This window comes from Crocodylus siamensis, chromosome 3 (assembly GCF_052110815.1).
Source record: "Crocodylus siamensis isolate JL-2025a chromosome 3, ASM5211081v1, whole genome shotgun sequence".
NCBI lineage: Eukaryota > Metazoa > Chordata > Crocodylia > Crocodylidae > Crocodylus > Crocodylus siamensis.
In genome coordinates this window covers 90,260,952-90,283,171 of record NC_143397.1, presented here as the reverse complement: position 1 = coordinate 90,283,171, position 22,220 = coordinate 90,260,952, and the positions used below count along the sequence as shown (strand labels likewise).

Here is a 22,220-nt window from a genome sequence, read left to right as displayed (position 1 = left end):
TTGTCATGGCAGACTCCATCCTGAGGGGGACTGAGGGGGCAATCTGCCACTCCAACCCCTTACCCTGGGAAGTCTGCTGCTTCCCAGGAGCCTGTATCCAAGACATTGCAGAGAAGATTCTTAAACTCCTCCAGCTCACTGAACAGTATCCCATGCTCCTTATCCATGTGGGCACCGATGACACAGCTCAGAGAGCTCCCAGCCAGGTCATGAGGCGCTACAGGGATTTGGGAGCAGGGCTAAAGGGTCTGGAGGCACAGGTGGTGTTTTCTTCAATCCTCCCAGTGTCAGGCTACGGGCTGAGGAGGGAGAGGAGGATCCAGGTAGTCAACCAAAGACTGCGGCGCTGGTGTCATCGGGAAGGCTTTGGCTTCCATGACCACAGCACGCTCTTTGGCGAGAGAGGCAGCAAGCTTCTGGGAAGGGACGGCCTCCACTTCTCTCCGCTGGGGAGGAGGCTCTTCTCAGCCAGACTGGCTGACCTGCTCCACCGGCCTTTAAACTAAGCCTGCTAAGCATCCCTTGCAAAGCCAGCAGGCCAAGGCACTTAAGGGAGCCCACCCATGCCCCAGCCCTGGAACAACCAGTAGGCAAGGCAGGGGCCCCCAAAGGGACACTTGCCTGCCTGTACACAAATGCCAGGAGCTTGGGGAATAAACAGGAGGAACTTCTCCTCCTGCTTAGCGCAAAAAAATTACGATGTCATAGGGATAATGGAGACCTGGTGGGACTCCACCCATGACTGGACCACGGGTACAGATGGCTATACCCTGTACAGGAGGGATCAAGTAGACAAAAGGGGCAGGGGTGTAGCTCTCTACGTTAATGAGAGCTACGTGTCCCTGCGAGCCGACACTAGCAACCAAGGTGGACAGCTGGAGACCCTCTGTGTTAAAATCTGTGGGGAACATGGCACAGGGGACACTATGGTGGGAGTCTACTACAGACCTCCCACCCAAAGTCAAGAGCTTGACCAGGAGTTCACCAGGGAATTGGTTGAGGCTGCATGCTCCAGGTCCATGGTTGTCATGGGAGACTTCAACTACCCAGACATCTCGTGGGAAGAGTGCTCGGCTAAATCCAAGCAGTTGCAAAGCTTCCTATCATACATGGATGACCTCTATCTGACACAGGAGGTCTACGGGCCAATGAGAGGTAAAGCACAGTTCGACCTGGTACTGGCAACACGATCTAAATCAGTGACCCAATGATCAAAGGGAAGCTGGGTGACAGCAACCACAAGCTGATCATCTTCACCATCTGCTCTAAAGCTGGCAAGTCAGTCAGCAATACAGAAGTCCTTGACTTCAGGAAAGCTGACTTTGACAAGCTCAGGAGGCTTGTCGGTGAGGCCCTAAGGGACCACGACCCCAAGGGGAGGGGAGCTCAGGAAGTATGGTTGCTCCTCAAGGGAGCAATACTCGATGAGCAAGCTAATGTTATTCTGTCTTGGAGGAAAGGCAGCGAAAGGGCACAGAAGCCCCCTTGGCTCTCCAGGGAACTAGCGGACTTCCTACAGCAAAAAAGAAAGGCCTACAAAGGATGGAAGACAGGATCCACCTCCAAGGAGGAATAATCCGCACTGGTCCAGTCCTGCAGGGAGCGAACCAGGAAGGCCAAGGCTGCGATGGAACTCCAACTAGCTACAAGTATCAAGGACAATAAAAAGTCCTTTTTTAGATATGTGGGGAGCCAGAGGAAAAGCAAGGACAACATTGGACCCCTGCACAGGGCAACACTGGACAACCGATAATTGACGCCCAGGAAAAAGCCAACCTATTAAACGGGTACTTTGCATCGGTCTTTCATCAGTCCCACAGGATGCCCCTGCCCACTATGGGACAGGGAGCCTGGGCAAGGGAGATTCCCTGCCCTCCATCAATGCTGACCTCATGACGGAGCACCTTAAGAGGCTGGACACCTTCAAGTCAGCTGGCCCTGACAATCTACACCCCAGGGTACTCAAGGAGCTGAGTCATAGAGCCATGCCAGGGGCTGGGCTTCAAGAACTTCTGACGCTCTGAAGTGCCTGAAGATTGGAAGAAGACCAATGTGGTGCCTATCTTCAAGAAAGGGAGGAAAATGGATCCGGCAAACTACCGGCCCATCAGCCTGACCTCTATCCCGGGGAAGGTCTTAGAAAAGATTATTAAAAGAAGCCACTCTCAACAGACAGGCCAATGGCAACTTCCTGAGGAATAGCCAGCACAGGTCTGTTGTGGGTAGGTCTTGTTTGACCACTCTTATCTCCTTCTATGACCAGGTGATCTATCACCTGGACAAGGGAGAGGAGATTGATGTCATATATCTTGACTTCAAAAATGCCTTTGATCTGGTATCCCATGATCACCTCTTGGGAAAACTGGCCAACTGCGGTCTCGGGCTGGAGAATTGGCTCTGGTGTCTCAGAGTGCCCAAAGGGATGACAAGGTCGAATGGTTATAAACTTCAGCAAGACTGTTTCAGGCTGGACCTAAGAAAGAATTTCTTCACTGTCTGAGCCCCCAAGGTCTGGAATAGCCTGCCACCAGAGGTGGTTCATGCACCTACACTGAATGCCTTCAAGAGAAATTTGGATGCTTATCTTGCTGGGATCCTATGACCCCAGCTGACTTCCTGCCCTTTGGGCAGGGGGCTCGACTCAATGATCTTCCGAGGTCCCTTCCAGCCCTAATGTCTATGAAATCTATGAAATCCTGGAGAAAAATAATTCTGCAACTGGTGGAGGAATGATCAGTCTATGGTCCTGGAAAGATATGTTTTCAGTGGCATAACTGATACTGCACCATTGTAAAGAAGTAGCTAGTAGACAAAGCACACCCTTAAACCAAGCTAACTATGCTCAATCTAGTGACGAATTACCTTTGAAAGAATGAGTGGTGAAATAAACTACAAGTATAAGTCTTGCAAGGTTAGGTTTTCTGTCCATATCCATTGTGGCTAAGTACAGACATTTGGGGGTATTAGGAGGAGGTAAATCAGTTTAAAATGGCTGCCTGATATCAGGTAAGTCAGGATAGAGGCCTTAGGGGTAGGGGAGAGGGTTGGGGATCCAGCAGGCTGGAGGGAATTTGGGGTCCACCAAGGGATGAGGGGCAGGTGCTACCCACGGGTGGGCTGGGGGAGGGACAGCAATGACCTGCAGGTGTGGTGGGGGAGCAGGTGCAACCTGCAAGGAGTGGGAGGGCACAGCAATGACCTGTGGGGGGCGGGGCGGTATCACCCCTCCCACCCATTTTTTACTGGGATCTGGGAGTGTCTGGCAGGGTTAGGGGCATTCATGGGGGAGCTTGAGAAGATCAGGGACTACTTTTAACTCCCTGATCCCCACTTCCTGGTGAACCAATACCCCCCCATCCCTCCCGCCCTTCCCTGCACCGGGACTTATTTGCTCAGCTCTGGCAGCAGCGAACACTGATAAAATGTGGCTGCACCTGCAGCAGCTTGTGGAATGGGAATTGAGAGGGCTGGCTGGCCCAGGGGGTGGGAGGAAAGGGCCTTGGGGGAGGGGAGTCAAAAAAGAGCAGCCCCAGGGCTGGACCCAGTGGCTGGGTTTTCCCCACAGGGAAAGTGTACAGAAGTTTCACGCACTGATTTGACCCAAGTCACATAAATTTGATACTACATAGATCTTAAACTGGATTCTGATATTACATAAGTTTATCTTAAACTGGAGTCTGCAATTTTTAGACCAGTTTGTGTGCATGGAACTTCTGTACCTGTAACAGTACAGAAGTTAAGTGTAAGGATGTCAGTCGCTGAGACTGAGTCTGTAAGTGTAAGGTTGGCACCAGGATGAGCTAAGTTTAAACTGGAAGGCCATTTTGAACCCAGTTTAACTTCCTCAAATGTTTAACTTTCCCTATACTTAGCTTGTGGGATCAACAGGTTACTTGCTCCCCTGTCACCTGGTGAGAGACTATATGGACTACTTACTGCATGAGCTGCACATCTGTACTATCTCAATACTGGTGCAACTAATGACATTCATGTATTATTCATGTACATCTATCCACACCCCAAGTAACCTTAGGTCTTTCCATCAATATTTTCTGTAACTCACTTCACTTGCCTTTTCAAGTTCACAACCAAAGAATGCAAGAGGTCTCATTCTAAAGTATTTTCTTTTACCATTACTGTCTCCTCACATCTCATGATAAAAGGAAGACTGGGGAGTCTACATAACAAAAATATTAAGAAGAATATTTAGAAGATAAATATTTGGGTCCTAGATACCCAAACTGAAACAACTGTAAAACTGCTATTTTGATGCAAAAGCCGTTTTTGCATTGGTCACAAAGCCAATACCAGAAGTCTAAAAGCACCAACTGGCAGCCAGAAAAAGGAGCATGATAACTCAATTATCAATTAAAAAGCAATTTTTCAAGGAAACATGCTTGAGAGGACTTTGTCTTGTCCATGATGTTCTGCTACCTCCCCGTGCACTACATGGTCTGAGTTACTATTCTGTTCCTTCCAAGATTATGATAACTACTGAAATAAAAATAAATAAAAGCACTTTGTACTAGGGCTGCGTGAAACGGCTATGTTTCATTTCAGTTTCAGATTTAGCGTTTCAGAGGGACAGTGATTCATTTCAGTGTTTCAGTTCACGGTCCCATTTCAATTCGCCTGAATCTGTTTCAGAGTTTTGATGGTGTTTTGGCCATAGGCTACAATGGGAATCACAAAACCGCCTATAATTTTGTCATTTCTTTCCTGATTCAAATGAAAATTGCAGAGATAGTAGCCCCTTCTAAGGGCATGAAACCTGCCAATTTTCAAGGAGATAGGTGCAGGGGACTTTGTGAAACTACACCTCAAATTGTTAAAAGCAAAACTTGTATCACTTGCCGGCAGCAGCAGCATGCCGGCATCCTGTACAGAGATCTGGGGGCCTACACCAGACTCCTCTCAGGGGGTATGGACCCCTGGACCTTTGCACAGGATGACAGCAGGCTGCTGTTCCACCCTCAGAGCACTGGGATTGGAAGGGACCTCAGGGACAGATCACAGACACTGGCCAGCTACAGATGTCAATCAAAGCATATAACCACACCTTTTTCTCCAAAACCAGCTAAGGGAAATTGGAATGCTCACTGTATGCAAGGAAAAGGGACCCTCACAAACCCAGAAATTTGGTGCGGGGAGGAGCAGTAGCAGTGTTAATTGCCATGGCTTTGGGAGCCATGGCCACTAACATAGCTCTGAACTTAAGGGACAGGTCAGGCCTAGCATGTCATGTCTGGGACCATGTGCTGGGTCAGACCCAGCACATGGCTGCAGAGGCAGTACCTGGTCCTGGACTTGGCATGTAGCTCTAAAGCCAGCATGTGAGGTTGGACCCAACACACTGGGTCTGGGGTCACATGCCATGTACGAGGTCAGAAATGGCACATGGATCGAGTCCCACCACGTCAGGTCATATCCATCATATGGCCCCTGACCCAGCACAGTGCAGAGCCCCAGACCCAGATACAGTACACATGCAGGGTCATTCCATGCCCAGACCTGGCCCACGCCTGCGCCAGGAGAAAAGAAAGGTTTGCAGGGGAAGTGATTGGAGCCAAACAACAGCTGCCACTACCTGCCTCTCCCCAGGACCTGCACCTGCACAGCCAAAGAGACAGTGGCAGAAAGAGAAGCGTGCAGCCCCAGACTGCAAGTGAGTGTCTGCCTCAGATCACCCCATAGCTACAGGTTGCTTCTGTTTACACATTCATGAAGGAGTGGGGAGACAAGAGTGGCTGCTCCTTCCAGCTGTGCTGCTGCGCAGCAACTTCCCAGATGCTGTCTGGAAAATTTCAGAGGAAACCTCCTACCCACCCCCCGTCTTTTCCCCACCTGCTGCTACTTAGTTACTTAATTAAGGTAAGACCTTTTTCCTTCATGTTACTGTTCTAAAACAGAGTGCATGTTATATTTGGGATGTTTTGCATGCAAGAAAATATGGATCTGGTATGCCCAAAGGCACCTAAAAAGCATTTATATCTTACCAGTGTATAAGTGTATTGGTCTTACCTCCATTGCACAGTTCTGGAAGATGCTAGATAAACTCGTATTGTGGGAGGAGCCATGTTCTGACTTCTCAGAATCCAGACCTTTCATGCTTCTTGGGAAAGAAATTTCACCTGCAGCAGAGTGGAGAGACCCTTTACTCAATGTATGAGCAATTTGATGCTGTTATTCTAAGTGACATCAACAGTACAAAAGAATTTCAAGATTACACATAAATATATAATGTTTATGGGATATTACTGATGCAACATAAAAATTCCTGTATTTTTGGTCAATGTTTTCAAGTAGTTTCTGTATCTTCATTTATGATACTGACACAATGAAACTGGGGGAAAAAATGATAAGGAGGTAGTGTAGTACTGATATATTTTACACAGTTCAAAGAAAAGATAAAGTAAAAGAGGGTAGTAATGAGAACAAAAGGAATCACTTAGCTACCTATTCTAGGACAATACCTAGTTCTCTGCAATCATGCTACAAAACTCCACAAAGAAGAAGAAAACAAAAGATGAGAACACTACAAATGCAAGTGTTATGTTAAAATGCTCTCTGGCCAGGGCTTAGCCCAAAACAGGGATAAAGCTGTGATTGATGTTGGGAACGGGGAAATCTAGCTTTTATCTAACAAAAATGAAAAAACCCCCCACAAAGTACTATTGCTAGGATATAATACAGTTTGGGCTGGTTCCATAACATAAAAACCTGTATGTTCAATTTCCTCAAGAGTCCTAGTCATCCTCTCACACTCACAAGTGGTCAATTGACAGAGTCCTTCTCAGAGGCTTAGAAGGAATGCAAATTTCCTTCTAAGAACATCCATTCCTCTCATCAGGGTAGATGCACTCTAAGCCAAACTCCTCCCGTTCACTTACTATTCCCCTCTAGCTTAAACTTGGCTAGGAGTCCCCAGGATGGATTTTAACCCTTTCCCACCTTGACAGAGTACAAGGTTAGCATTCCTTAGCTATTAAGATTAATTTGGTTTTAGAATTGAGAAGACACCAACAATTTATGTATGGTTTTCTATCAACCACTTACTTCCTCACACTCAAAACAGTTCAGCACAGTTCCTATTTATTCTAAATAGGTACTGTGTACTGGTCACTTCATTTAAGTGGCTCGTTGGGAGTTCTTTTGAAAATCTGCTTGCTCTGTTATGGATGATAGCTGTTGAACAGAACGTTTGGAGATGTTTCCTCTGGCATCTCTAAACCAATAATGGTGGATGCTGGGGAGAGTAACTGATATGGGACAGATCACTTTAGTTCTATCCAGTTCAATGCTCTCCCTCTAATATCCATTTCCGCCATTGCTGGAAACAGGATACTGGGCTAGATGTACTGGCCTGGTATGGCACTTATGTTCTTTTGTTCATTTTCAGTTTTAAAATTTTAAAGAGACTTGTTTATAGGCAGCTGATATTACATGAATAGGCAACTCTGCATAACTGTAAGAACTAAATAAAAGAGTAAGCTATGGCACTTGGATGGAAGAATTCCTTTTCTACCTGATCATCTTGTGCCAAGGATGTAGAATAATCAAGTGATGCAGATAATCAAGAAATGCAATCATTATATTACACTTAGCCTTAGTATTGACTCACGCTTGCACAAATTCTGAATTTTTTTAGTGCCAATAGCACCATTCCATCAAGCTACTTAAAGGTTGTAGCAATGGAGAGTAGTATTTTCATTTAATTATATCCCCAAACAACAATTAATTATGAAGGAAAAATCCACACCTGTTGGGTATTGTGGTTTTCCTACATCTCCACTGCTGTTGCTGCTACCTAGACTGGTAGTGCTCTGTGTGAGCTCACTGGTTACCAGCCCCAGGATTCCTGTTTTTGGCGACAGGTTGTCTCCTAAAAGGTGGTCTTCTAATCCAGTGGAAAAGGGGAAGTCTTGTTGATGAGTTTCTTCCTTTAACACAAAAAGGAAAACTTAAGACTTTTGAGTATTTCCAGATCCATTTTTGTTTTTGCTGTTTAATCTTTACTGCTAAAAATCATTTAGGAAGAACCTTGTATTTACTGTTTTAACAAATAGATAAAGACTTAGATTGTACACTGTTTGGGTCAGGGCTAGGTAAAAGAAGAAAAGATGCTGAACAAGAGGTCCCAAACTATTAAAATAAAAAAGGATCAAAGCGCCCACTGACAGTAAAGGTAAACTGGTGGGACAGGGTTTTAAAGAAGGGGGTTTGAAGGAAGAAAGTATTTTTCGCAGAACAGAACAAGGTGTTGGGATTTTTGGGGAAAAAATAATGGGCAAAGCTGAAAGTAAGAAACAATGGAAGCATTAAGAGAAAAGGCAGGAGCAGAAGAAGTGGGAACAGCAGTTTGAGTAGAGACAAAATGGATTATAAAAATAAACTAGCTAAAGGATCCAAAAATTAGGATGACAAAGTTTAGAACAGCAGACAATTATATCAGCTATAGAAATTTTCTAACAAGATCATAGATAATACTGTAGAAATCATCTACAAAGCAAGACTCAGCATTTCACAAACACAGCCTGATAAAACTCTGGAATGACTAAACCTTAGACGTCTTAAAGTCTGAAGCAATCAAGGATTAGTTAGCATTTCAAAAACAAGCACATAGCCAAAAACCAGTTTGAACCAATTAAGGGTCTCTCAAACTGACCTGATATCTTGTTTTCTTTCACAGTGGAAAATTCCCACCTGCATGCGCATCTTGTCTGTAAACTATAAAATGCCTCTAACAGTTTTATTCGGGGCCTCTGAGTTCGCTCAGGGTGCCCAGCATGCTGAATAAATTTTGAGACAGACGACTCTGTCTCTTTGGGAATAGCTCCGCAAGGGGTCATGAACTCCTCAACACAGCAATTTCAGTGTAAATAGACTAGAGTAGGGGTGGGCAAAATGTGGCCTGGGGGCTGGATGAGGCCTGTGGGGCCCCTAAAAAATTTAGAAAATTAATAATTATCTGCCCTAGGCTGCCTGTCATGTGGCCCTTGATGGCTTGCCAAAACTCAGTAAGTGGCCCTCTGCCCAAAATAATTGCCCGCCCCTGGACTAGAGGGAAGAGAGATAACCAGGAAAGTGAAACTTTAGGTAGCCAGTTGACACAGAACACAACAAGGTGAACAAAGGTTTTAGAGCTATGAGAGATTTAGAAAAAAAGTTACCAAATTCTGTAAGAAAGGAGTAAGTAGGGAGTTAGTAGAATATTGGACACAGGGGAAGTCAGATATAAGGCACAATTCATCAGAAAAGCGGAGCTGTTAACCAACAGACAAACATGGTTGAGGCAAGGGAGGAGCCAGAATGGGGTGGGAAAAAGAGAGAGAAAAAGTTCAAAGAGTGTACATAACTGCATAACTCAGAGAAAGACCCAAGCTAGAGTGGAACAAAAAGAGGCTCTTTTCAAGAAGAAACAGACATTTAGAAGGCATAAACTATGCACATGGCAGGAGAGAGATTAAAAAGTTCTTTCCATCCCTCCCCCTTCGAATCATCCCTCCCCCTTCAAATATTTGTTTTCCCTCTTAGCAAAAAAGTTCCCTTGATCTGGTTTCCACACCTAACCTTCCTCTAAATCTTAGGTCACAATTCCGGAGTCCACCCTGTCCTCACGTTTCTGGACTCCTTTTTCTAGTTTTGAATACAACTGTCATTAGCCTGGCTTCTTTAAGATTGTGGAATTCACTTTTTTATAAGTCATATACAGGTTCCCCTCGACTTATGCAGTACATGCATTCCTGGAGAATGGTGCATAAATTGAGTTTGCCTAAAGCAAACCACCTTTACAATGTAACAAATAGGGATAGGTCCCATGGCGTAAGGGAGGGAGGGAGTGAGGCTAGAACTAGGGAAGGGGTGGGGGGAAGGGTGCCTCTCCTGGAGTTGCACAAGGCAGCGAAGCAGATGGATCAGAGTGGCACTTAACCCAGCCCTGGCTGCAGCAGCCCTGGGAGCAGTTGACACCAGCTGCCTGCAGCTGCTAGGCTGCATCGTTCCCCAAGCCACACAGTGCTCTGCCTATCCTTACTCACCCTAGCTCCTGCTGTAGTAGCCCAGGGAGTGGCTGATGTCAGCTGCCTGTAGCTGCTAGGCTGCACCGTGCCCTGGTTCAGGCAGCTGGTGTCAGCCACTCCCAGGGCTGCTGCAGCCAGGGCTAGGGCGAGTGCCATGCCCTGCACCACGCGGGGCTCCGCTTGCTCGTACTCAACCCAGCCCATGCTGAAGTGGCCCTAGGAGCACCCAACACCAGCTGCCTGCACCAGGGCACAGTGCAGCTCAGTGGCTACTGGCAGCTGGCATCAACCACTCATGGGGCTGCTCCAGCACCGGCTGGGGTGAGTATGGACAAGAGGAGCCCTAGGCAGCACGGGGCACAGCATTCACCCCAGCCCTGGCTGCAGCGGCCCACACCAGCAGCCTGTAGCTGCTGGGCTGCACCGTGCCTCAAACCCCCTGAGGCTCTGCCTGTCATCATTCACCCCATCTCCTGCTGCAACAACCCCGGGAGTGGCTGATGCCAGCTGCCTGTAGCCACTGGGCTGCACTGTGCCCTGGTGCAGGCAGCTGGTGTCGGCTGCTCCCAGGGCTGTTGTAGCCGGGGCTGCGTGAGTGCCACACCTCATGCTGCCCGGGGCTCTGCTTGTCCGCACTCACCCCAGCCCATGTTGGGGTGGCCCCAGGTCAGCTGCCTGCACCAGGGCATGGTGCAGCCCAGGAGCAGAGGTAAGTGTGGACAAGCGGAGCCCAGGCATGGGGGGGAGGGGGAGGGGGAGGAGGAGGGGGAAGGGGGGGCAGGTGGAGCACAATGCAGCTCAGCAGCTGCAGGCAGCTAGCACCGGCCACTCAGACGGCTGCTGCAGCCGGGGCTGGGGTGAGTGGGGCCATGGCCCTTTCCCCTCCCCCCACAGACTTACCTGCTGGGGGGGGCATCTGTGCTGATTGATTAAGAGCAAATTTACCTTGCATATAATGAATTATGGGTCTTAATATGCTCACTGCATAAGAGCAAATTCCAATATAAAGAACCCGCATAAATTGAGGGAAACCTGTACTGTATCAAGTAAACTTCTAATATAGTTTGTGCTCTGGTGTCATGATGCTTTCTGATAAGTGATGCAAGTTAAATATTACTAACAGTGGCTGAAGATAAACCAAAACATTCTCTCTCAGTTGTTTAAGAACATAAAACACATTTTCACTAAATCAGAAACAAGCAAACAACCCCCCCCCAAACCCAAGCAAATACAAAAAACAGCCCCCTAAATGAGAGCCATAACACAAAAAAAATACAAGAAATAAAAAGGACAGGCCCCCCCCACCCCATCTACAACAGTATAACATAAGAAAATATACTTGCCTCATCTTCTGAATAGTTGTAGGCTGAGGCTACAGCTCCCCACATCTTACTGGCTACATTAGCTGCTTGTTTCATGCCTGACTTCAGAACGTCTATTTTCGGTCCAGAAAGTATATTATCTAACTTCAGACTGGATAAAGTCGTAACCACAGACCCCAGTGAGCCATGCTGAGGAGAATGACCCAGCCCCGTTACAGATGAAGACCGTTCCTTCTGCGCTCGTGAACGAGACGGTTGTTTTGGTCGCCCAGCAAAGGTTTTGGACCTGGAAACTGAAGGGCTCTTCCTACTTTCATGTTGCTCTGGAACTGGTGGAATGGAATCTGAAGGTAGGCTTGATCTCTTGTCTTGGGAGTGATCAAGTGTACTAGATACTGTTCTTCTCTCTTCCTTGTGTAACTCCATGCTGGGAAATTTGCTACCAACAGGGCTTTTAAGGTTCATGTAGCTTTCTATTTCATCAGCCAGATAACGTGATACAACTGGTGTTGCCTTTTCCTCAGTCTCTGAGCATTTTGGCTCTATGCTTTCAGTAGCCAGCAGAGATAAAGGATCTGAGCCCACTTCAACATCTTCCCTTTCTACAGGCTTAACAACTCCATACAAGCTATTCCTTTTATTCACTGCGTCTTTGGGTTCCATTTTCCCATTTGTGGACCGATTACCAGCCAGCAGTTTGGTAAGGTGGTTTTCTGCTTTGTCTGCATTGTCATCACTTCCATTCTCAAGGTGTTCTGGCCCTTCCTCAGGCTCCTCCATCACTGGTGATGACCTATGTTCCAATTCCCAAGTACCTTTACTCATGTGAGTCCTATTACCACTCAGCCCAGGGACCTGCTGGTCACCCATACTGTCAAAGTTAAGGGATTTAACAGTATGTGTAGGTGATGTTTTGGTCCCAGATAAAGCAGCTGTGAGAATCTTAGCATCTGCTCCCATCATTATTGCAATTTCACTAGAAATCAAGTCCAAACTGCCTTTCTTCAACAGCATACCTGCTCTGCTTTCACTGCTAAAACTGCAGCTCCTCTCTGAAAAAAGTTTCTGTCTCTTCTGTCCTTTTTCACTTGTTTTCTTGGGAGAACCATCATCAAAGACTGAATCTTCAATGGAATCCTGAGCCATGAAGAGTGGGGTAGATGCAGTTCCTAAAAAGAAAGCAGGTGGCTATTAACATGATATCCCATTACCACCAACACAGACTGAGACTAGTCCTCTAAGGCCCTTGCCAGATTTGCAGGTAAAGGCACAACAGGATCTAATGCACAATCCATACACTCATGCTTCCTGCCATGACACATGTGCATGGCAGGAAGTGTGATGGACTACACATTAGATCTCATCATTCCATTTTGCCAGTACATGGTGTACCCCCGCAGCTGGGAGCCCAGATCAGCTGATGGGGCTTCCAGCCATGGAAGGACATGCTGTGCCCCCATGCTGGGAGGCACATCAGCTGCAGGCTCCCAACCTCAGTGGTGCATGGTCTGTCTCCATGGTTGGGAGCTCCTAGCTGTAGGGGTGGTGCACCTGGCCACAATTTTGATTAATGGTGCCATAGGAACCAGTCACAAAGTTATTATACATTTTTTGTGGAACAACATTGTGGCTTATTCCTTGCTTTATGATGCCATTAACTGCTTTAATGTGTGGCCAGGTTACAACTTCAGCTGTGACACTTCAAGTGTAACATGTGGCAGGGGCCCAAGTAAAAGTCAGATGGTCTGCACTATTTTCAACATTTTACAAGTTTCCTAATGAAAAAGCAGTTAAGTCTACTTGACAGCAACCCTGCAAAGATGATGTTGAGTCATAAGATATCTGTGGAAAGATTTAAATTATTGCTTTGTTTAGTATTAGTCTGAATAGCACCCTCAGACCCAGAGCAAAGATGGGAATTTGTCACTCTCCCCCAATCAAATTCAAGAACCCATTTCATGCTCCTTGGATATTTTTCCCCACAAACAAGATCATCCTTCTGCTCAGTTTTTTGCCAACCTCTACACTTTTTTTGTATTTCCTGTGGCACTGCTTCTAGGACAGCACTGTACAGCTATAGCAACAGTTCTGTGGTACATTTAAGTTCTACATGTGCTCAGTGCATGTCAGCAAGAGCAGAATGCACATCTGTACAGACTAGCCTGTCATATCTACAGGGTGATACTTCAGGATTGGCCTGTCAGATACTAATAACGAGATTCCCAAAGCCATTCCAGTTCCTCCTAGGGCAGCCCTTGGTTTAGTTTATGCCTGAAGCTACTTTTGCAATGCAAGCACCAAGTCTGAACATTGCTAAAGTACATTCTATCTAAATTGTGATATCCACAAATACTACTTATCACTCAAATCATCTTATCATTGCTTAACAAACTGTAATTTTGTTTCATCAGGATTCCATCAGGTGACAAAACTGTTTAAATCTGAGTGTCTCAGTCTCGCACTGGGTCCATCCTCTTTTCTAGAAGTCACCAGTTTCCTTACTCATCACATGAGGTAAGAGTGCAGCAGCAGAAGGTAGTAAGACTATATGAGATAATATGCTTGGTGCCTCCTCTGGCAGGCTTTAAATTAGGCTCGTCGGGGGAAGGGGAAGATGAGGGCGGAGAAAACATCAGACTGCCAGACCAAACAGCACCCACAACTACAGCCCAGCCCAGACCAACGAGCGAAGTGAATAAACAGGTAAGTGACAGGGGCCAGGGTAACGCTGGGACTAGGGGGGTCAGTACCCACACCCACAGGAGGCCTCAAATGCCTCTACACAAACGCTCGTAGTATGGGCAACAAGCAGGAGGAACTCACCCTCCTGCTGGGGATTACGGAAACGTGGTGGGACACAACGCACGATTGGGTGGTGAATGTCAAGGGCTATAGGCTGTACAGGACGGACAGGATAGGAAAGAGAGGTGGGGGCATGGCGCTCTATATTAAGGAGGAATACACATCCTCGTTAATTAGCAAGGAGTCAGGGGAGGGGCACTCTGAAGTGCTTTGGGTTAGAGTACAAGGCAGTCGAGGGGAAAGAGACTTAACAGTGGGAGTCTACTACAGACCTCCCAACCAGGGAGAAGAGCTTGACCAGGAATTCTTGGGTCAGCTCACAGAGGTAGTGAAGGCTAAGGATGTGGTAGTCACGGGGGACCTGAACTTCCCAGACATCTGCTGGGAAGAACAGTCAGCCAGGTCTGAACGCTCACGTAGGTTCTTGGCCAGAGTGCAGGACCTCCATCTAACCCAGGAGGGTGCACAGCCCCACCAGGGGAGACGCCTTGTTGGACCTAGTGCTGGCCATGGGTGATGACCTGGTAAGGGGGCTGTGGGATCATCGCCTGCTGGAATTCACCATCCAGTGCAAGGTGGCAAAGGCATGCAGTAAGGCAGCGGCCCTAGATTTTAGGAGGGCAGACTTCAACGAGCTAAGGAGGATAGTTGGAGAAGCGCTGAGGTCCCGGAGGGGAGGGGAGCCAGGTGTCCAAGGAGAGTGGTCGCTCCTTAAGGAGACGATCCTCCAAGCCCAAAGGAAGGTAATCCCAAAGAGGATCAAAGGGAGCAGGAGAGCACACAAGCCTCCGTGGCTCACCAAAAGCATCCGGGAATGTCTCCTTGCTAAAAAGGAGCCTTAGACCCAATGGAAAGAAGGGGTCATCACCAGGGAGGACTATTTTGTAGTTGCTCGGGGATGTAGGGGGGTAGTTAGGAAGGCCAAGCCAGAGATGGAATTGGGACTACTTTCCCAGATTAAGGACAATAAGAAGTCCTTTTTTAAATACATAGGGGGTAAAAAGAAGATCCCGGGGAACGTGGGACGCGATGGGAAACTTGGTCGTCACACCAGATGGCAAAGCTAACATGTTTAACGATTTCTTTGCCTCCATCTTCCTAAGTAGGGACCAGAACAGCCACCTTCCTGCTGGGCCCCCCCTGGGCCCCGGGGGAGGCACAGCTGGGCCACGGGTTAGCGAGGATTTAGTTAGGGAGCTTCTGGAGGGGTTGAACGTATTCAAGTCAGGCGGTCCGGATGATCTCCACCCTAGAGTTCTAAAGGAACTGGCCGAGGTCATTGCAAGTCCCCTGGCACGGCTTTACGAGCACTCATGGTGCTCTGGTGAGGTCCCGGAGGACTGGAAGAGGGCCAACATGGTTCCCATCTTCAAAAAAGGCAGGAAGGAGGACCCGGGAAACTATAGGCCAGTTAGTCTTGCCTCGATCCTAGACAAGCTGTTTGAGAAAATTATGCTGGCACACATCCAGGAGGGGCCAGCAGGGGACAGCATGCTTAGGGGCAACCAACATGGGTTCATCAGTGGCAGGTCCTGTCAGACCAACCCAGTGGCCTTTTACGATCAGATCACCAGATCATTAGATGCAGGGGTAGCAGTGGATATAGTCTTCCTGGACTTCCGGAAGGCTTTCGACACTGTCTCTCACCCCGTTCTCATTAAGAAACTGGGGGGCTGTGGTGCAGACACCCACACAATCAAATGGGTTGCCAACTGGCCGGAGGGCCGCACCCAGAGGGTGGTGGTCGATGGGTCCTTCTCAACCTGGAAGGACGCGGGCAGTGGGGTTCCGCAGGGCTCGGCCCTCTAGCCTGCACTGTTCAACATCTTCATCAGTGATTTGGATGAGGGGGTAAAAAGCACTCTGTTCAAATTTGCTGATGACACTAAGATGTGGGGAGACGTGGGCGCACTGGAAGGATGCAACAGGCTACAATCAGACCTAGACGGGTTACAAGGGTGGGCGGACGAGAATAGGATGGGTTTCAACGCAGACAAGTGCAAGGTGATGCTCCTTGGGAGGAACAACCGGCACCATACCTACAGGTTAGGGAACTCCCCTCTTGTCAGCACGGAGGCGGAAAAGGATCTGGGGGTCATCACTGACTCCAAGAAGAACATGGGCCAGCAGTGTGGAGAGGCAGTCAGGAAGGCCAACTACACCTTGGCATGCATCCACAGATGCATCTCGAGCAGATCCAAAGAGGTGATCCTCCCCCTCTACGCGGCACTGGTCAGGCCGCAGCTGGAGTATTGCGTCCAGAGGAGGGCCACTCGTATGATCAGGGGACAGCAGGGCAGGCCCTATGAGGAGAGGTTACAGGACCTGAACCTGTTCAGCCTCCAAAAGAGAAGGCTGAGGGGGGATCTTGTGGCCTATTATAAACTAGTCGGGGGGGAATCAGCAGGCACTGGGGGAGTCACTGTTCCCCCAAGCACTGCCAGGAGTGACCAGGTATAACGGTCACGAGCTGGCAGAGGGTAGGTTTAGGTTAGATATCAGGAGGCGCGACTTCACGGTCAGGGCAGCTAGGGTCTGGAACCAGCTTCCAAGAGAAGTGGTGCTGGCTTCTACCCTGGGGGTTTTTAAGAGGAGGTTAGATGAACATCTTGCTGGGGTCGTCTGACCCCAGTATTCTTTCCTGCCATGGCAGGGGGTCGGACTAGATGATCTGCTCAGGTGCCTTCCGACCCTAGAAACTATGAAACTACATAGTGATTTCTAGGCATAAAATTTCCTAATTAACAAGGAAAATCAAATATGTACTCCATTCTATACAGCCAATCAGTGGCAGAACCAGTAATCCCTTTGAATTCTCACTGCACCTTGTCAGGTTTCAAGTACGTTGTATATCTCATGGAAAACATCTGCAAGCAACAAGAATCATTATGAACAATACACTCCAGTGACTTACCACCACTGCTTTTTCTGCCAGTGCCATCAAAAATGCCAGATGGAACTTTCACAATACTGTTTCCCCACATGGGTGGCTCTGTCATACTGTGAGGTTCTGTATTCAGCTGCTGCTTTTCACCAGAGTCATCCGCAACACAGACCTCTAAGAAATGAAAAGCTCAGTTTTCATTATTCTGCCTAAGCAAATAGCTTGATCTGTACTGATTGGGGTGATACACTTTAGACAAACTGTTCCCTCCCTAACACACTACCTATGAATTCAGTCTTGTTCACGAAAGATGCTGACACTCAGCACTATATTGGAAGTGCTCAGCAGCCTACAGGACTGGGTTCTATAAAAGCCGTTTTTTAATCATAATTTTCTGCATGTGAAAGAAATACTACAGGACACTAGGTGCATAAACATTTTCACACTTTTGTGCATGGATTATTTAAATGGGTACATGTTAAAAATGGTACTGGCTGCTTCACAGCCAAGAATGCACACAAGTTTTGGACCACTTACATTCTATGCACTGGATCAAAGAAAAAAGTTAAGATGTTTCTTCCCGGAGAATTTCTAAAGTAAACTACTAACAGGACCCATAAAAATAATGAACACACAAAGTATTTAGGGTTTTCTCTCATTATTGTCCTTTGGTATTACTGCTCATAGCTTAGGCAAGATCAACCATGATTCAGAGGAACAATGATACAACTCAGCTAAAATATCCAAGTGTGACATGAAAACACTACTACCACTAAGCCAATCATGGTAGGCTTCAACCAGATACACAAACTTATGCACAAGAGAAGAAGCTAGTGAGAGTAGCATTATAAGACAAGGAGCTAGTGAGGAGCATTATCACAATTAATCACTAAGTCACTTTGTAGTAGCTTTGTTATTTATATTATGACAACACTACATCTTCCAAGGGAGATTTAGGCTCACAAAGAGATACATATTAAGAGGCAGGCTCTGCACTTACAAAGCTAAATCTAAATGAACTAGGCTGACAAGGGATATGAAGAACAAGAAAAAGCGAGTGTGTACAGATGTACTAAGGTGACTTAAAATAAGGAGTGCCTATACACGAGCAGGAAAGCTGCTCCTGAAGCACTGGAATTCCAGCACATTGAAGCAGGCTCAATTAATCCAATCTGCTGGCAATTACCGTGCTCCAGCAGCCTCCTGTGTCTTGTGTTTCAGCATCCTCATGCTTAAAAATGGCAACGAGGACACTTGAACTAAAGCTTGTCAAATGAGCTTTAGTTCAAGTGCCCCTCCACCATTTTTAAGAGTGAGGACATTGATAAATGAGATGCACTGGTGCTTTAATTAGACTGGCTTTCGGAGCCGCTCTAATTCAAGCACAGCCCCCCCACACCCCTGAAGCATGTGTAAAAGTGCCCAAGGAGACTTACAATAAGCCACACTGGAGCACACACATGTACACCTCTATGCTTGTAGCCATCTTGTGAGCTAAGTCAACTTAACTAATGTGACTCAAATAATGCACTTTATTATCTTGCGCCGCATTTAAGTTTACTCTGCTACACATACGTGTGTATGCTCCAACCGTTCAATGGGCTTAACTGTCAGAAAGACAGTATGTGTGTATGCACCCAGTGAGCCAAGAAACAACAGTTTGTAAACCACAATGGCAATTGTGTGGCAACCAGTCTAGGGAATTTTAAGTGATTATATGGCTTTGTAAAAGGTAAAAGAAACCTTAAGTAAGAAACTAAACACTTAACCTTCTGTCAAGTCTTCAGTTTTAGAAAATTTTTTTCCCGTTACTGTCCCATTTGTATGAAGCCTATATCCATCCTCCCGTACAAGTTCATCCTTGGATCCATACCCCTGGTCTGACTGACCACCTGGGAAAGGAATACAAATAATCTAACAGGTTTCCATTTTTAAATTTGCAGATCTGTTGCACACAGTATTATTTTAGAAAATAATAGAAAATTTAGAAAATTTTAGAGCAAGTCTACAACAAGGTTGGAAAAAAGTTTCAGATTAAGAAGATCATCTAATACACATGCAGAATATTAAACTTTGCAATAGTGAAAGAATGACAGTAGAGACAGAAATACAAAAACCTACTTTAACAGTCTAATTGCAATATTACACTACAATTCATCCCCACTGGTAGCCTTTGGTAGGCACAGTCTCAATGGATGAGGGACTAAATTTCACATAAACCAGGAAAATGACTACTGAATTCCCTCTGCTCATTCATCTTTCTTCTCTCCTGGGAAAAAGTAATATTTCATACCATTGTTAGGTAAGATATTTGCATAAATTCAGAAATACTATACTGTTAACTTCCATTAGTGAATGTATCTCTTAATCTGCCTAAGCTACTTTGAATTTTTTTGCTCCACTGATCTAGTTTAAACAACTTGACATAACAAAGAAAACAGACTTTCAAGTAGAATAAAAAGAAGCCTTTTATCTCTCTCACACAATTCCCGTTTTATTACTTAATTGGTTATTAACGATAAGCTAGTGAACATAGACAAATTGGTAACTCACTCAACCTTCTGACTCCATAAAGAATCTGTACTCTGTCAGAACATAAACCATGATAAAAGATCATATATGGGGCTTAGTCCACACAGCAGTATACAGCATGCTAAGACCCATTTCCTCTATCTACCGAAAATTCTCTAAGTATGAAAAAAAATGGAAATGCAATGTAACCACTGTCAAGTACCAAACCTAATAAGTTTAATATCACTTCCCAAAAGTTAAAGCCAAATGATAAATGTTTTGCACCCTGAATGAGAGACAGTTACCTGGGCAGATATAAAAGACTACAGCTATCTCTTTATCTCCTTAGAGTATACATGCAAAGTTAAGACTAAATTAGATAGAGATGCTTAACCAGTTAACAATGCATTTGGTTACAGCTGTAAGCAATTTATTGTTTAAAAACATTTTGACAAAACATTTGACCCTTATTTTCTCCTATCATTACTTTAACTGTGTAGAAGCCTCTCCCCCTCCTTTGACCAATAGTGAAAATACCCTATCAATAAATGGAAATTTACCTGCATCAGTAACATTCAAGGGCAGTATTAATGCACGCGTGTATCGAAGGCTTCCCGCCATAAAAGTCTGCACCCCACACCATGATAGCCAAGGACAAATGCAGCACCAAGAGACAGCAGAGAGCAAGCAGCAAAGTAAAAGAGCAGGAAGAAGGAAAGTTCAGTCATCTAGACAAGCATATCAGATGAAACAGGAATTAGACTTACAGTTCTCTTTAAAAGCAGCACTCAAGATATTAAAGTGAAAGGTATGCAACAACCACTGACTTCATAAGATTTGTGGTGCATGAATATATAGGAAGTTTAGTTGAGAAACTGTACACAAGTGGAATATAATCAGATCTACAGTAGATAAGAACAGTGAACTCCTTCCTATCACCTCTAACAATTTCTTTGACTATTTTACTCAGTTTTTAAGAGTGCAATTTCGGTGCAGACCTAGTCAATCATTTTTCCATTATCAGTGGTACAATTACAAAAAAATGTTCTAAAAGTTAGTGTTTTTGCCATGGTTTGTTCTACACTAAGGATGGACCACAGAAATGTAAGGAAAGTATCATTCAGCAATAGTACATTTTTTCTTCTTCTTCAAGTATATTACTTCATCAACAGTAAAGCGATTCAGACATTCATAATATCACACCACCTCAGAAGGAAGGAGAAAATGTTTAAAGGAGGAAAAATACAGCAGGAGATTGGAGAAGAGTTTGTTGATGGTGGGATTGCTAGTAGTCAATTCCAGCATAATCTAGTACCTGTGCTACAGTGATTATCAATGGAATCAAGCCTGACTAAGTTTCTGACGAAGAGTGTGTGCTCCCCACTGTTAGCATCATTAGAACTATCCACGCTACCATGGCTCACCGTGTCCCCATCACTTCCACCCATGGCATTCCGTGGAGCTAGAGACATGAAAGAAAGCTGGTCAGTAGGGGAGCATTTGAAAACTCATGAAACTTGAAATAAACCTAACCTCTTCAGACCACTAATTACTTAGTCACATGAATACAACATAGATATGAAGTAAGTCAAGACATTTTAGTCTTTAGTTTTCAATCCTCATGACACCTTAGATATCAATTTAGGAACAGGCCATTTTTCATGCACTTCAGCCCAGCTCTCATTTGAGAGAATTTAGAAAATGCATACATCCAGTATCATATATTGCTGGCTGCCATCAACTTAGCACATGCCTTACTCTAGTTCTGCAGAAGTGGCCCATTTCAATCACTATGCATATATATTACCTGGTATCACTGGGACCTGTGAACTCCGTGTTGTTTTTTTTAGGCACTGCCTAAATCGTGCCACGCCACGGACCACATTCCGTACCTTTGTCCACAAAAATATACCACTGCGGTTACTGCTGGGCCATGGGCTCTCCAGAACTGCCTACAGAAAGAAAGGCATTGTGGTAACAACTGCTTTGCCAACACATTTTCCTTTTTAATCTCCAAAATGAAAACAGTAGTGATTTAAGAGGAAAAGAAGAAACATTCAGGCTTGCTTTTGTTTTTTCCTTTTTAGGAGCCCATGACCCTGAAAAGTACCGTTTAAATTACATTTTAAGATAAATGTTTCTTATTTATAATTTTTGGGGGAAAGGGGTAGGAGAAGAGGGTTCCAGTAAAATCTCTGCTCCCATTAGCATTAGTTGGAGGAGTTTAGCTGTACGTGGCAATTCCCTCTGAGCTTGTGTGCAGCTTTTGAAGTCTCATATCTGTGCCCTTTAGATTAACAAAGATTAGTAATTTAAATTGCTTGCCACAAAGTTCAGTCAGCAGACTGATGTCTATAAAACTGCAAACCAATTTTACACCATAATGTTACGAGGAAAGGGGAGGGAGATTACTCCAACATACCTTAATCCCACCTTCTTTAATGTTTTCATTCTTTTATTTACTGCCATACCCCCTACACACATACACACACACACACACACACACACACACACACACTCTGTTGTAAAGGACTGAAGTTGCACATTTTACTAGAATAAACTAGACAGAGAAATGTAAAACATATTTACATACAAATACAGAATTTTCTTCAAATTAAAAATGCATGATGCTGTGGAAATAAACTAAGTGCATCCAGCAGATATTTTTGAGGTAGCCAGACA

At 45.6% G+C, this 22,220-nt stretch overlaps 1 protein-coding gene across 4 annotated transcripts in view; it reads right to left on the bottom strand.

Moving 5' to 3' along the window:
• Positions 1-22,220, bottom strand: part of DENND4C (DENN domain containing 4C) — a 170,285-nt gene that overhangs the window by 24,355 nt on the left and 123,710 nt on the right. For 3 of the 4 annotated variants that reach the window (XM_090038783.1, XM_090038784.1, XM_090038786.1), the window contains 7 exons: positions 21,346-21,490; positions 20,854-21,000; positions 18,797-18,919; positions 17,058-17,201; positions 11,359-12,510; positions 7,760-7,936; positions 6,022-6,131 (listed from right to left, as the gene is read on the bottom strand). In XM_090038783.1, coding sequence (XP_089894909.1) covers positions 6,022-6,131; positions 7,760-7,936; positions 11,359-12,510; positions 17,058-17,201; positions 18,797-18,919; positions 20,854-21,000; positions 21,346-21,490 — 1,998 coding nt within the window. The remainder of the gene's footprint in view (positions 1-6,021; positions 6,132-7,759; positions 7,937-11,358; positions 12,511-17,057; positions 17,202-18,796; positions 18,920-20,853; positions 21,001-21,345; positions 21,491-22,220) is intronic. The other variant, XM_090038785.1, reaches the window with a different exon arrangement.